Source organism: Harpegnathos saltator, unplaced genomic scaffold, assembly GCF_003227715.2.
Source record: "Harpegnathos saltator strain DR-91 unplaced genomic scaffold, Hsal_v8.6 scaffold406, whole genome shotgun sequence".
Classification (NCBI taxonomy): Eukaryota; Metazoa; Arthropoda; class Insecta; order Hymenoptera; family Formicidae; genus Harpegnathos; species Harpegnathos saltator.
The window spans coordinates 471,787-488,221 of record NW_020230213.1 but is presented as its reverse complement, the minus strand read 5'-3'; the positions used below and the strand labels follow the sequence as shown (position 1 = coordinate 488,221).

Below are 16,435 nucleotides of genomic sequence, written 5' to 3'. Positions count from 1 at the left end.
CCATAGACCAACCAAGGACCATGTATCGCGGTGTCCCGCAGGGGTCTGTATTGGACCCCCTGCTATGGGACATCGCATACGACCGTGTGCTGAGGACTGCCTTCCCCCCGGCTGCCACGTCGTCTGTTACGCCGACGACACACTTGTGGTGGCGGGGGGTAGGAGCTGGGAGGAAATTCGCCTCCTTGGTGAGGCCGCGGTGAATAGCGTTGTGGACTCTATCCAGAGTCTTGGACTTGCAGTGGCGCCCTAAGACGGAAGTTATACTTCCATGCACCCAAGTGCCGCGCCCCCTCCCACAAACGGAGTCGGGGGCGCGGCGCTTCGGCCGCGGCCGGTCGCCTGGCCAAGTTGGCCTTCTGGTTTTTAATTGGAGAGAGGGGACACCCACTCAGTGATGACAAGTCATGGGAAAAGTCGCGCATGCGTATTGAGCAAACGCTGTGGTAGCTTCACGGACGTATATATTTGAAGGTATTGTTAAGTCCCCACTATGAGGGAAATGTGAAGGAAATTATAGGGAAGGAAAAACATTTCTGTTCGATAAATATAATATAGTTTATACTAGGTGCGCAACTAAGTTTCTGGGTCTCACACATGGATGGCGCTAACGACATATGTAGTCGACATACATGTCTGATGTTGTGTTTTTTTTATAGCTTGGACATCTGTTAACAATAACCAGTCGTAATACCAACACACATCGCAACGCAAAAATATTTTTTCTAACAACGAAGATATCGAGTTTTGTGCCAAATAAACAGCATTTGCGGAAAACTTTGCATTTCTGCTTTAACTTGAAAACAAGTGCAGCTGAAGCATGTCGTTTGCTTGAGGAGGCCTATGGCGAACATGCACCATCGAAAACTACCTGTGCAGATTGGTTTAAACGCTTCAAAAGTGGCGATTTCGACACTGAGGATAAGGAGCACTCCGGAAGACCAAAAACAATTGAGGACGCTGATCTGCAAGCGTTATTGGATGAAGATGATACGCAAACACAAGATTAACTTGCGGAGGCATTAAACATGATTCGCCAAGATATTTCCAAGCGTTTACATGCCATGGGAAAAATTCAAAAGGAAGGAAAATGGGTGCCGCATGAATTGACTGAGAAACAGATCGAAGAGCCACTTCCGAAATTTTGCTTTTGCGGCATGAAAGAAAGAGTTTCCTGCATCGAATTGTTACTGGCGATGAGAAGTGGATATATTTCGAGAATCCCAAACGCAAAAGATCGTGGCTTTCACCTGGCGAAGCATCAACATCGACGGCACGGCCAAATCGCTTCGGAAAGAAGGCAATGTTCTGCATTTGGTGGGACCAGAAAGGTATCGTGTACTATGAGCTGCTGAAACCGGGCGAAACTGTCAATGGGCATCGCTACCGACAACAACTGATCAATTTGAAACATGCATTGCTCGAAAAACGGCTAGAATGGGACACGAGACACGAACAAGTGATATTGCAGCACGACAACGCTCTGTGCCATCGCACTTCCATCGTCCAGGACACCATCAAAACGCTGAAATGGGATCTGCTACCGCACCCGCCGTGTTCGCCAGACCTGGCCCCTTCCGATTATCACTCGTTCCGGTCGATGGCACATGGCTTGGCTGGGCAACACTTGGCCAATTTCGAAAAAATGCAAAATTGGTTGGATGAATGGTTTCGGTCCAAAGACGCGTCGTTTTATCGTAGCGGTATTCATGTATTGCCAGAGAGATGGCAAAAATGTGTAGCTAGCGAAGGATGATACTTTGAATAAACCATTTTTTGTATTTCTCTTGAAATTTTCCATTTTTCATTGATCAAAATACCCGGAAACTTAATTGCGCACCTAGTATAATGTAGTTTATATATGAATCATAAAAGATAATAATAAAATTTATTAATTTGTAATTTTTTTACATCTGCAGTCAATATATTATATTAATTATTCCTATTGCGTTTATTATCACAGCTTTTTCTTAACTTATCACTAAACTTATCGCTTCTCCAATTTATTATAACACTTTACATTATGAATACGTAACGTAAGTACTCGTGGAGAAAACGCGGGGCAACTGTAACGGACAAACATGTGGGACTTTTCGTGCGCACTATTTACGCCTACTATCTGCGCTTACGTCCACCACTGGAAACGCTTGCAACGAGCTCTGACGTCATGTTCACGCATGCGCAAAACGGCTCTCATATGGGAAAAATTTCCATGACTTGTCATCACTGCACCCACCTTCTCTCCTAGCCCTTCTCTTTAGCCAAGGGGGGCGGGGGAAGCTCTACGCCCCTATCGAGTTCGTGTGTTATAATTATGGGACCTTGTATACAGGGTATCTCAGAACTGTGACACACAGGCTCCATAGGAACGTAGAGCTAAGTGAGAGGAACAAAAAAGTCCTCTACCATAATGTGAAAATCGTAATAGTTTTTTAATTATAACAACGCAAAGTTAGGCGTTTTCCACGCGCAGCGCGGGCTATAGACGCTCCGCGGCAAGCTGTGTGCGGAGGGGTTGAGCGATAACGCGTCTTGGCAACGCGAGCCGCGTTACCGCTTAACCCCCACGCACACAGCTTGCCGCGGAGCGTCTATAGGCTACGCTGGGCGTGGAAAACGCCAAACTTTGCGCTGTTATAATTAAAAAACTATTATGATTTTCACATTATGGTACAGGACTATTTTGTTCCTCTCACTTACCTCTATGTCCCTACAGAGTCCGTGTGGCAAAGTTCTGAGGCCCCTGTATATCCATATACAGGATGTATATGGATCCCATTTTAACTTTCGCATTAAAAAATCTCGAAAACTATGATATTAAAAAAAAGATATTAAAAAAAGCTAAAACACGTTTTCCATGATTTCGAAGGGGAAAGAGAATGGCATTATCAGTTTTTTAAGTTAAATATTGAAAAAGTTATCAAGTTTTCCTCAAATATTTCAAAAAATATTAGACAAATAAAAAATGTTTTAGATAAAAGTTGTTAAAATTAATTGGTAGAAAAAGAAGATATAATAAAAAACTGAGCTTCCTATTTTAAAAAATTAAGTTGACTTTCAACTGACCTTGAAAATGGCCTTCAAATAAAAACTGATAATGCCATTCTCTTTCCCCTTCGAAATTATGGAAAACGTGTTTTAGCTCTTTTTAAAGTCTTTTTTTTAATATCATAGTTTTCGAGATTTTTTAATGCAAAAGTTAAAATGGGACACCCTGTATACATGTGTATATGTTTGTGTAACTATTTATCTTTTACACATTTATACTAACATGTATACCTATAAATAATCATATACCAGCGAGCGAATCCGTTTTTTGGATATATTATGTAAGTTTCCATTCCAATGTTTTAAAACAGCAAATACGTAAGTTTGTGAAATCAACAACTTTGATCCTCCATATCTTGAGAATAAGAAGCCGGCTCAATCTGAAACTTTCTAAGGATTCATAATTTATTATTAACTATCATTCAGTACCAAGTAGAAATCTAAATTTAAGGGTAGGATAAAGGTAAATTCAAGATAAAAGGGCTATTTTTGCGGTTATTCTTTGTTTACAAAACTATTGAAAGTTTTTGGAGTTTTATATAATTAAGAAGGCCAGTATCTTAATAATTTTTTTGTAAATACTTGAATTCATTTAGATAGCCGTACACGACAATGAGGATTTCTTGCGACCAAGAAAGTCAATCGAAAATATGCTTAAGCATATAAAAGCAGCAAGTTGTAATGCGTATATTATACTAATCGCCAATGGATTCTTGACGTTGCAGTTCTTACAATATGCTGAAAGGTGTGTTATCTATATTCAACGCGATAACTGATAAGATAATCTAAAAATGCGATTGTCAGTGACAGGAAGGAATCAAGTTAACGCCAAAGTTTATTGTTAATAATGCTTAAATCGATATACATAATAATTGAGTCAATGTCTGAGTCGTTATATTGTATATATTGAGTCTGAGAAAAAGTTCGTGGCGTTTTTTTAGTAAAATTCAACTGGTTTTCTTATAGTGTGAAAATGAATTTATTTAAACCAAATCCATTATTATCGACAATGTTTCGCCATTTTTCGAGTAGAGCCATGATACCATCGGTGAAGAACTTCTGTGGTTTCTGGTTGAAAAACTGAATCAAGTGGTTTTCACAGGCTTCTTTTGAAACCAGCTTAATTCCATTGGGAGAGTTCTGCAGAGATCGGAACAAGTGATAGTCAGAGGGTGCTATGTCTGGACTATACGGTGGATGCATCAAAACTTCCCAAACAAGCTCTCGCAATTTTTGATGGGTCATCAAAGAAGTGTGTGGTCGGGCGTTGTCATGATGGAAGACAACACCTTTCCTATTATTCAATTCGGGCCGTTTTCTTTCAATTGTCTGGCGTAATCTCTCTAGTTGTCCACAGTAGAGTTGAGAATCAATCGTCTGACCAACTAGGAGTAGCTCATAGTGGATGATTCCCTCCTAGTCCCACCACACACACAGCATCACCTTTTTCGGCGTCAATCCTGGCTTCGCGAACGCTTGTGACGGCTCACCATCCCTTGTCCACGATCTTTGACGCTTCCGATTGTCGTACGTGATCCATTTTTCATCACCGGTTATGACACGTTTCAGAAATGGCTCGATTTCATTGCGTTTCAGTAGCGCATCGCAGATGTTAATTCGGTCTATCATGTTTTTCGCGCTCAACTCATGAGGAACTCATACATCGAGCTTCTTTTTGTAGTCAGCTTTGTGTAAATGGTTCAAAACAGTTTTGTGGTCAATGCCTAGCTCCATACCAATATCGACACTGCTGATATGCTTATCTTGCTGGACTTTTTGAAGAATTTCATCAGCTTTTTCAGTGATTGGACGACCAGAGCGTGACTCATCTTTCACATCAAAATTACCAGAACAAAAGCGAGCGAACCATTTTCGCGCAGCAGATTTTGATAAAGTACCTTCACCGTACACAGCACAAATTTTTTTCACAAGCCTGCGCAGCGTTCTTCCCTTTGTCGTAATAATATTGCAAAATATAGCGTAATTTTTCATTACTTTTCTCCATTTTCAAACGCAAACAACTTTCCAACCAATTTCGATGTTTATACACTCAAAGTAACGCTTGAAGTGTCACCTTTCCAACGAGCGTTTGGTGGTGTCGCTGCGATCTGTGTTTCCTGAGTTATTTGCAATTGACGCCATCTATCCGGAAAAACGCCACGAACTTTTTCCCAGACCCAATATATACAGGATGGTCCATTTTAATCGACAATCGGAAATATTTCGTCAGGTAAGGCAGATCGCGAAAATGTTTCAAATAAAAGTTGTAGGGGTTAATAGGGGACGCACATTGATGACCTTGATTTTGACCTGAATCTTGAGGTCAACTTTCAAGGTTATCTGAAGGTCAACTTTGATTTTTCAGAACTGTTTTTAGAAGCTTGTATATACAAGGTGCTAAATTTCAAACATAACAGGTAAAAAATCTCGAAAACTAAGAAAGATATTAAAAAAAGCTAAAACACGTTTTCCATGATTTCGAAGGGGAAAGAGAATGGCATTATCAGTTTTTTATTTGGAGGGCATTTTCAAGGTCAGTTGAAAGTCAACTTAATTTTTTAAAATAGCCCAATTTTTTATTATATCTTCTTGTTCTACCAATTAATTTTAACAACTTTTGTTTGAAACATTTTTTATTTGCCTAATATTTTTTGAAATATTTAAGGAAGACTTGGTAACTTTTTCAACATTTAACTTACAATATCTTGCTAACTATTCGTCGAAAGAAAAAATAGCATTAGACTTTTTTTTATTTACTATCAAGAATATATTACTATAATAGTGTCCTAATTACTATAATAGTGTTCTTTTGTTTACTTACTGATTTTTGGAAATTTCAGAATCATCAAATTAACAGAATTCAGGGCGCTATTGTAACAATATATTCTTGAAACTAAATAAAGCAAGAAGTCTAGTACCACTTTTTCTTCCGACAATTAGCGAGATATCGTAAGTCAAATATTGAAAAAGTTATCAAGTTTTCCTCAAATATCTCAAAAAATATTAGACAAATAAAAAAATGTTTTAGACAAAAGTTATTCAAATTAACTAGTAGAAAAAACAGTATAATAAAAAATAAGGGTTCCCATTTAAAAAACGCAAGTTAACTTTCAAATGACCTTGGGAATAGAGGTCAAGGTCAAAGTTAAGGTCATTATAAGGTAGCTCACTTAAATCTCTACAACTTTTATTCAGATCATTTTCCTTGAAACTTCAATATTGAAGAGTTATTTGAGGTGGGACATTAAAATGGGACACCCTGTATAATAAGACAGATATTATTGTATATGTGTATATGTGTGCGTTATATTTTTGTCCTATAAAAAGATAATAAAAATATTAAAAATATTATAGAAATATTATAAAATATGCTGATACATAATATTATAAAAAAAAATAAAAAAAAGTTGACACTGCGAGGATTCGAATCACTCCTCGGACATAGACGACAAAGTATTAGCGCGCGCCTTAGCCTCCGCGACTACCGCACTTCACGCTTATTGATTCAAAATTACTACACTTAACATATAGCTGTTTTTTTAATTGCAAATTTCTCGCAAATGAAGGCCCATGCACGCAAATACTTTTAGAGTTTTTATGTGTACTCAACCCTCCATTCGAATGAAATATAACTCACTCAATTATCGATTTTACATGTCTTGCCATCTCTTATGTAAGCCAGTCATTCCAGCAGATATAATGAGAATTTTCACCTCTTTAATGCCCTTATTTGTATTATCAAACGTTTTCTATGTTTGCCGCGTCCAAGAGTTCAGACATAAAACAGATCTCTCATGAGTTACAGATAAAAAAGCATTTTTGAACCATTTGATGATAAGGTTAGATGTCAGTTTCCCAGATTTTGAAGGGTAAACACAAATATGGTCAGTTTTGTAAATTGATTTTTCTATCATAAGTCCGAATTCTCCATTTGTTTTTTGCAAGACTATCAGTAAAGGTGATTTCAATATGCCGTCTGCGGATATAATCAGTTGTATTGTGTAATTATAAGTTAAAGAATTCAGAGATTGAGCAACAGATTCAATCTTTAATGATCCTTTTAAGGAAGGTGTACGACCAGCATGTGTTTCGAGATTGAAACCCGATTGATCGGAATTATAGACATTGGCTTCTCCTACTACACGAATCTCTGATTTTACTTTGTTTACGAAATTAGAAGCCTCTTACGATAGTGCGATTCTACCTGACAACTGTGTTTGAGTCACAAATTTATTTATTTTTCTGGAAACGATCCCATGATGTATTTAAAAATGCACTCATCTCGATGAAGCCTTAAATAATTTGAAAGGCAATTGAACATCCTCTTTAGCCTTCAATGCCCATCTTTTCAGATCTACATCATGAATAAGTAGACATCTATCAGATGCGCTATTAAATTGTTCTAATACGTACTTATAAATATGAAGTCATTTGTCAGTTCTTGCCCCACCATTATCTACGTGATCTTCCCATCTGTACAGCATCCTCTGATGTTTAATTTTTACGAATCGACCTTACATTGTTTCCAAACTTCTCTTTTCTTCCCTGAACGCCAAAATTCTACTGCCCTTTTCTTATACTCAAGATGTATAAAATCTCCTGATTCTTCATCGTCTTGAATAGAGTCTTGAAAATCGTCGTCTGGCTCATTTTTTATTATAACAGCTTCAGGAATCACGCTAGAATCATTGTAGCATAAAGTATCATAACTATCCATGAATAATTGACTATCAGCAGAATCTTTTATCAAACCTGCTAGATAAAAAGCAAATTATTTTTCCTCAGCAGTTATACTGGATTCGATACCTTTTGTATACTGGATCCTCGAAAGTGCGACCCAATAAATTCAAAATATTTTTTGGATTTATCGGCATTATGAGGTTCTAATTGTAAGTTTGCAGTTGAACAAAAACAGTAAAAAAACAATAAAAACAAAAAGGATTAAATAAGCATACATGTTTTTGAATGCTATACATAAACATCCATTGCAGACATTAGTCATAAAAATTTAGAGAAAATTGCTTTTGTCAATGTACGATGGTTGTTAGTAAAAAATCTGAATGGGAAGTCCCATGAACAGATTTTTAGAAGGAAAAATGGAAAATGATATGGTTCAAGCTCCATAAAAATCTCCAATATTGCATTTAGGCGCGAGTATGTTAAGCAGCTGCACGCATGACATAAATTGACGCATGCGCAAGAGGTTCCATGGGAATAAATGACCCCAACCTTGCCAGCGCATATTTTACAGAAAAATACCCGTTTGTTCTCATTTCGAAATTTTTGCTGTAATATTTCGAATATTTCTGCATATGCTGATCATGGCATCATACAATCCTTCTCCGACGATTGAGATGTTTTATTCATTGCTTAAATATGTTATATAACTGAAACCACACAGCGCAGTTCATGCTGAACGCAAGTTATGTTAACGAATAAGGATTGACGACGCGCGACGAAAATATCCAATAAGTGTACAATTTCTTTCTTTTAAAGAAATATAGGTCGCGTTCGGAAAGAAAATTATCAGCGCTATTGCGTCATTTTATTCTTGTTTTACATCTAATGGATGATAAAGATAGATGATACAATAGCGCGTTTCTCAAATGCAGCCAAAATAATTGTATTATTGGACATCAAGTATCACATACCGTGCTAGTCTATCAAAAACTTAAATTTGAAATATATAAAGTAACTATTAAAGTAACTATTAAACTATTAGTTACTAGTTATCAAATAAATATAACTAAGTTAAATTATAGTTACAGATGAAAAAACGAAACGAAATTAAGTTACAGTTACCAAAAAAAAGAACTGTAACTGTAATTTCGATACAAGTAACGAATTACTTTCCAACCCTGGTTTCCACGAGCTTTGTAACAATTGTTGAGACACCCTGTATACATCATTTTTTACATACATTTCTTTTAATTTCCTTTTTTCAAATTTTTTTACTTCTTAACTGTTTACAATGTTTACAACTGTTTACAATGGATCTATTCTGTCACGTTCTAATTTGCGTTTCACTTTCACAGAGAACGTCTTCTTGACACGCGAGGCTACTTTTTGCTCTTATATGATAGTCGGCTTTTCAAATCAGATTTGCATTACATCTGGAACAGAATCGTCAACGTAGTATTTGTGCGGCGTTATAGCACATATAGATATCGTTCGGGTGAACGAATTCTTATCGAGCGTATTGACCTCACTACCGTTTATTATCCATCGCGCGAAAGACACGTCACGGAAATAAGGCACATCGACATGTGGTATGACGGCAAATTGCGTTACGGTAATGATCACTACATATCAAAAACTACGAATCTTCACGGCAATGACTTACGGTCAGTAGCGTCTTCATTTGATGAATCAAATCTTTATAGTGCGAAGATGAATTTAAATTCATGATTGATAGTCGCATGTTAGAAAAATACCATCTCAGGAAATATAATGATAATAATTCTATGTTTTTACTTAGATTTATTTTTCCTTTTATTAATTTCTTTTATTTTTAACATATTATAAATTTCCTTAGAAATTAAATACCTAAGAGCTCCAATATAGTTTCATCTAGTTCATTCATTCATTGTTCATTGCTTTAACTTCCAAATGAAACTATTGGACTTGTAGAGTCGCGGTTTTCGAGCATATACCAACTGTGACAGAAGCTTCACGAGAATACTATGAACAAAGCTCGAACGGAAACTTCAAGGCTTTGGGTGTCGAGTTCGAAGTATGTGTTAAGTCCAAAGGAACTGTTATATGACAATAGATAGAAAAAACAATTGCAAAATATACAATGTAAAATACAATGCAAAAGGAGTATTCTTTTTTCCAGTTAATCCAAATCATAGCAAAAGCGATGAATTTCAAAGCGAATTACTATATGCCGCTCAATATTGCAAATGAAAAGTGGGGTAAAGCAGGCGATAACGATACTTACACCGGTCTTCTCGGCGAAGCGATCAATGGAGACGCCGATTTCTTCCTCGGAGATCTACATTATACGATACATCATCTGAATTATCTCGACTTGTCCACATCATATAACACAGAGTGTCTCACCTTTTTGACGCCAGAAGCATTGGCCGATAATTCTTGGAAATTACTGATATTACCCTTCAGGTATACCATTATCGATAGTAACACTATTTTCATATTGTTTATTGTTATATGCTTTAGAGTTAACATTCATCGCATTTTCAGACCGTATGCGTGGTTAGCACTGTTTTTCACCCTGCTATTGGGTAGCGGACTTCTCTATCTGTTCGCATTATTCTACCAAAAGTATATAATCTCGTATAAATACATAATCCACATGAAGAACGAAAAATTGAACAAATACGACATTTCGAAAGATCTTTATGAGTTCACGGACTTCCCAAGCAGTTTGTTATATACGTACAGTATACTGCTTCAAGTATCTCTACCACGTTTACCGGATGCATGGCCGATGAGGATCCTCATCGGTTGGTGGTGGATCTTTAGCATTTTAGTGGCCGTTATTTACCGCGCCAGCATGACGGCCACCTTGGCAAATCCTTTCGTTGTGTAAAGTATACAACACATAAAGAATACAAGATTCTTTTCGTCAAAGACTCTGGAATTATTCGTGTTCCCGCACACGTTTCTTCCATTCTCTTTATATTTCCATATTTAACATTGTTTATTTAATTATCATTGCAGAATGACTATAGATACCTTGGCACAATTAACAAAAGCGTCATTGCCTGTAGGAGGGTGGAGCGAGGAAAGCAAGGATTTCTTTCTCGTCTCCACCGATCCGAACAGCCAAGAAATCGGTAGCAAGTTCGAGTTAACGAACAACGAACAGGAAGCTGTCGAACGGGTGGCCAATGGAACATTCTGTTACTATGAGAATTCATATTTATTGCGACATCTTCGCGCTAAACAAATACTCGAGAAGGGTAAACAAAAGAATAAAAGTGAAGAGAACATCGGATTGACTATCAAGTATAATTTACACATTATGAAAGAATGCGTCGTCCACATGCCGATTGCATTAGGATTAGAGAAGAATTCTCCGCTGAAGCCACGTGTGAATATATTGGTATTTTGTTCTACGGTATTAATCCTTAAGAGCACAACAGTTTTGTTTGATATCATAAACTTTTATTTTTTGCAATAATTCTACATATTTATATAGGGTGTACGAAAAGTATCGAAACCCCATAATATCTCGAAAAATATGTATTTTAGAAAAAAATGTTTCATATAAAGCAAGTAGGGTTTTATAAGGCGCTTTATATAGTAATATTATTATGACCTTAAATAGTTGTCAAGGTCACGAATATCATCTAAAATTTATTAAATGGAACGCTCTATTTTTCATTACATATCCTTGTAGCTTATCTCTCGAGGGTTTTCCAAAATACTATAATTAAATGTTTCTCGTTAGATATTTTTTGAATTACAAGAGTTAAAAGTTGCAGTTATTACCGCCGGCATTACCATTATCCAAGGTATACCGCGTGGAGGTTGCATGGTCAGATTTACACTTCTTTTGTGTGTGTGTGCGTGCGTGCGTGCGCGCGGGCGAGCGACAAGTGTCCTCGTATATACATACATACATATATATTTTTATTTAAGTTTGCGTAAATACCGCTACATATTTCTAAACGTGGTCTCCAGATCTTTCCTCGCTAGACTATTTCCTTTGGGATTATCTCAAAAGTAAAGTCTACAACACAAAGCCTCAGAACTTAAATGAACTCCGTCGTCGAATAAATGACGAGATACATTTGATACCCCCCATTTTTGCGAAAAATGCTATTTCCAATTTTTATACTAGACTGGCACATTGTCAGATTGCAATGGCCAGCAATTTGAGCATTTATTATGAATGCAAACGCTCAGAAACATATAGCGGTATTTATGCACTTAAATAAAAATATGGATGTATGTATGTACACAAGGTCAGAGCATGTGTCCGGGCTCGGGAGACAAATGAGCGGGTCTCCCCGTGGTTCCCCGTGGACGTGGCGCGCAAGACGTGGCATGACTTGATAATTATCGTGAATATCGCAAAATAGTATGAAACTTTTATGTTTGTCTTAACCAGCTCCATATCTCCACGAGCTCTCTAAATTGTTCTGCGACATTCTATATAATACAAGGGTCTTTATGTTTCAGGTGAGACGCATGATGGAAATTGGTTTAGTACAGAAATGGTTAAACGATGTTATAGAGTGGTCAAAGATTACCGAATCGCAACAAGAATCGGAATCGGAAACAGCGTTGGTGGATCTGTCTAAGTTGCATGCCGCTTTCATTGCTCTTATAATTGGTTATTTTCTTAGTTCTATAGTTTTGTTATGCGAAATACTACATTGGAAATACGTCGTTCTAAAAGATCCCATGTATGACAAATATTATTTGGATATATTTTATAAAAACAATCATAAATTGAAAAGTTGAAACAATCTTACTTTCAAACTTTATATTAGGAGTTAGTAAAATAAGTTAGTTATATATAGTTAAGTTATATAAGTTAATATAATAAGTTATATAAGTTAGTTATAGTGTAGTTAGTTAAATAAGTTTTAGCCTTCTTTTTGAAGTCTTGAAACTTATTTAAACGCTGAATATTTTCATACCTATTTGCGCTTTTGTAGTATGGACATTGAAATATTCTAAATGTTATATACAGGGTGGTTGATTATAAGTTGCCAACCCGAAATATGAAGGTAGATTGGGTTAAGATAAACATAAAAGTCCCATACCGTTTTACGAGATTCGCAATAATTATCGAGTTATTAATGACAGAAATCTGGAATGACAGAATTATTAATGACAGAAATGAGGAATGGGAGCGCGCCGACATAGATAATTGGAGAAGCGTTGTAACTGCTTAGGCCGCAGCGCGGCCCAGTTGATCCAGAAACTGTTGCCGGTGCGCGGCGAGGGGAAAGACAATGCGCTGCTATTCGTTGTTTTATCTTGCCGGACCTACGTCTCGCCGTACATGGCGAGGACAACATTTTGGTAAAATGCGTGTTAAAAACTCGATAAGTGTATTGAGTCATAATGTAAGCTCTGGGCTCCAATATTTATCAGAAGATATTTCTAAGCCAGACTATTTAACAACAGCATGGTTTGTTGAGCAAATTACAAAATGGTTTGATTTGATGACTAATCGTAACCCTGCATTAGCTTTGTCTATGTTAAAACCACACAAATATTTTGAAACAGTTAAGTTCTTAAATACAATAATTGTTATTTTTAGTAAAATGGAAATTGGGATACCATCTGTATGGAAACCAATTCAAACTGCTGTTTTAATCGCAATCACATAATTCCTTCAATTATCAAAGCATTTTTTGAATGAAGTAGGTTTTCATTTCGTACTTTCAGGAAGATTCACACAAGACTGTATCGAAAATTTATTTTTCTTAATTAGAATGAAAAATGTAACTCCGAATGCTCTCCAGTTCAAGAACAATTTAAAATTGACTATGGTTGCTCATTATATGAAAAATATATCTAGCAATAGCTATTTTGAAGATAAACGAGAATTTTTCAGTGTGTTCTTGAACATTGTAAGACAGAATAAAAATACGCATATTGCCGAGAAAGAACCTTCAGTAAACGAAATTTCAAATAATTTTATTCTAAATTTACCTGAAAAAGAAATTAATCTTTCCAAAATTGAAATCAATTGCTTACATAATATTGCCGGGTACATTATGACCAGTATTAAACGAAATGTAAGAACTTGTGAAAACTGCATGCAATAAACAGGTTCTAAGCAATCACCTTCTTTTTATTACAATCGATTAACAGAAATAAGATGTTACAAAGGATGCAACTTATTTTTTATTAATCCGCATACTTTCCACTTTTTTCTTGAAATGGAAACTATTTTTAGCAAATATTACGATTATGTGCGCTTACAAAAGCGCTTACACGTTAATTTAAAACAGTTTTTTATAAATCAGTTTAATGAAATTAATTATTCCTTACTCGCATGTCATAATTTAAAAAATAAAATAATTTTGCGGTTTTATATGGTGCGTGTAAAACTTTCTTCTACTTAAAACTTAAAATGTCAAAGAAAAAATTTGCAAGCAAAAGTATGACTATGCATACTACCATAAAGTAAAACATTTTTATTTATAACATTTATTATAATATTTATTACAAATTTTATTTTGACTTTATTGCAAATTGTTTTCTTAACATTTAAATTTTATATTCATGTTCATATGTTTATGTTTACATATTTATATTATATGTTCATGTTATCATGTTATGTTCATAATTGCATGTTCATGTTTACATATTTATATTATACATTCATATTAGCATTTTATGTTCATAATTGCATATTCATGTTTACATATTTATATTATATGTTCATATGGTATGTTTTTATTACATGTTTAAATATATAACATTATTTCTATTCATATCGTTATTACTAAATGTTATTAACATTTATTATTAATAAATTTTATTTAGGTATCATCAATGAATCCACTTCATTATTACCCAAGTAGGAAGATAATGTCTAAAAACTTCTTAATGACGTCAATAATACATCATTAAGACGTCTTTAAATGTTATCCTTCTTTTTGGGTACAGAGTCGTATGTACAGATATCGTATGTAATTAATCTTCATTAATTGTACATCGAGATAACTTAACATCAAGATAATCAAAATCTTACGGTTTGTATCTTATACTCTTATATTGTTTGTATTAATATGTAGAAGAAAGAAAACTTATGTTAAGAAAGGTGAATAAGGAACAAGAGAAACTTTCTGGATACCGATAAATTAATAAAAGAAAAGAATTAAGAAAGATTAAAAATAAAGGAGAACACATCTTTTAAGTAGATAATATAACAGATTTGAAGGGGAGAGACTATGAAACACTTTCTTTATTACAGTAAATAGAATGGAGTAATAACCCAGACAGCACAATGTCCAAAACTGGGACATAAGACGTTTTTAAGATGTCTTTAAGACGACTTAAAGATGTCTTATTTTCAGACATCTTAAAGACGACTTAAAGATGTCTTAAAGATGTCTTATGTCCCAGTTTTGGACACATGTACTGTCTAGGAAGGATGCCTGACAGTTACAAATATCGTTGGAGAAGGTTAAAGGTACGGTTCCTGCACGGCACCAGAAAAGGAAAGAAATATTGTTTATATTATACTTTATGACGTTTTCTTAACATCTCCAATGTCAACACAATGTCATTAAGTTACTTTATTACTTTATTACTTTGCTATTTGTGAAATTGTATTATCATCATGTAGGAATAATATATTTTTTATATAAAACAATAACTCAATTATATTTCTACTTCAATTTTATAAGTCCTATCTTACAATTATAGTAACATATATGTCATTTCATAAGTCATCAAAATTAAATTTAAATATCTTGCTTGGTATCTCTTTTAGCAGAATTTAAACATTCCGCGCATACAGATGAATTTCCGGTTTTCTGGACCCAAACATGGCTGCCATAGGGACGGTGTCTGTACTCTTACTAGAGGTACTCTAATAAAAATTTCTGAACCTTCGCTGATGACCGCTCTCAGGTTTCTCTCTGGATATACTAGGGCTGCGTTCCGTTTCACGCATCGAGCACATCGATCGCAACCAATGCGTTGCGCGCATTGATATCGTTCCGTTTTCGTTAATGCGCCTATGCGCTTTTGGAAACGGAACGACTTTTGATGCGTTTGATGTGAAAGGAAAAATGGATGCTACCATGGTCACAATGGACATCGAAACACATTGACAACAATAGCCTTATTTTCATTAGTGAATGATGACAACAGAATTAGCAGCAGCAGTAGCAGTAGTAGTAGTGAGTCTATATTTTATCAAGAAATCTTGATCTGTAGAAAAATATTCACACACATGCATTAATTTAAAAATACAATTGAATTGTTTTTAAAACTTTAAAATTTCAATTTTACCTTTCGATGCTCTTAACGCGATCTCTTTTTCGAGAAACAGTGATCATTTCGTTATCCACTAATACGGGGAATTCAACTTTGTCGACTTTGTCCATTGTACGTATCTGTGATTATCTGTATGTTTAAAATAAAAAAATATCGGTACGTTAAATATATCAGTCGTCACGTCACGTTGTCAGTATTTAAATAGGGTTATATAAAAGATTATATATACTAATCTGCGCATGCCCGCATCAACTGCTTCTAGTCCGAGCTGTAGTAGCTGATACGCGCTTAATTCGATAGAGGTAGGGGGATTCTAGGGAATTCTATACGCCACCAATGCACGCATGAGCTGAAACGGAACGGTTCTCAATGCAGTTAATGCGCTCGATGCGTGAAACGGAATGGATATACTATGTCTATTGTATATACAGAGCCATCTATTGAA

At 35.5% G+C, this 16,435-nt stretch overlaps 1 protein-coding gene and 1 long non-coding RNA gene across 3 annotated transcripts in view; one reads left to right on the top strand and one right to left on the bottom strand.

Moving 5' to 3' along the window:
• The window catches only part of Ir68a (Ionotropic receptor 68a), a 34,026-nt gene extending 21,528 nt beyond the window's left edge, over positions 1-12,498 (top strand). For both annotated transcript variants that reach the window (XM_025301223.1, XM_025301224.1), the window contains 7 exons: positions 3,645-3,793; positions 9,084-9,392; positions 9,679-9,781; positions 9,887-10,173; positions 10,255-10,599; positions 10,735-11,119; positions 12,202-12,498. In XM_025301223.1, coding sequence (XP_025157008.1) covers positions 3,645-3,793; positions 9,084-9,392; positions 9,679-9,781; positions 9,887-10,173; positions 10,255-10,599; positions 10,735-11,119; positions 12,202-12,486 — 1,863 coding nt within the window. In that variant the 3' untranslated portion in view covers positions 12,487-12,498. The remainder of the gene's footprint in view (positions 1-3,644; positions 3,794-9,083; positions 9,393-9,678; positions 9,782-9,886; positions 10,174-10,254; positions 10,600-10,734; positions 11,120-12,201) is intronic.
• A 2,867-nt stretch (positions 12,499-15,365) lies between these two features.
• Positions 15,366-16,325, bottom strand: LOC112589127 (uncharacterized). Its single transcript, XR_003113298.1, has 2 exons — positions 16,006-16,325; positions 15,366-15,924 (listed from the first exon to the last, which is right to left on the bottom strand). It is a non-coding gene; the product is annotated as an uncharacterized LOC112589127 (long non-coding RNA).
• Positions 16,326-16,435: the final 110 nt, after the last annotated feature.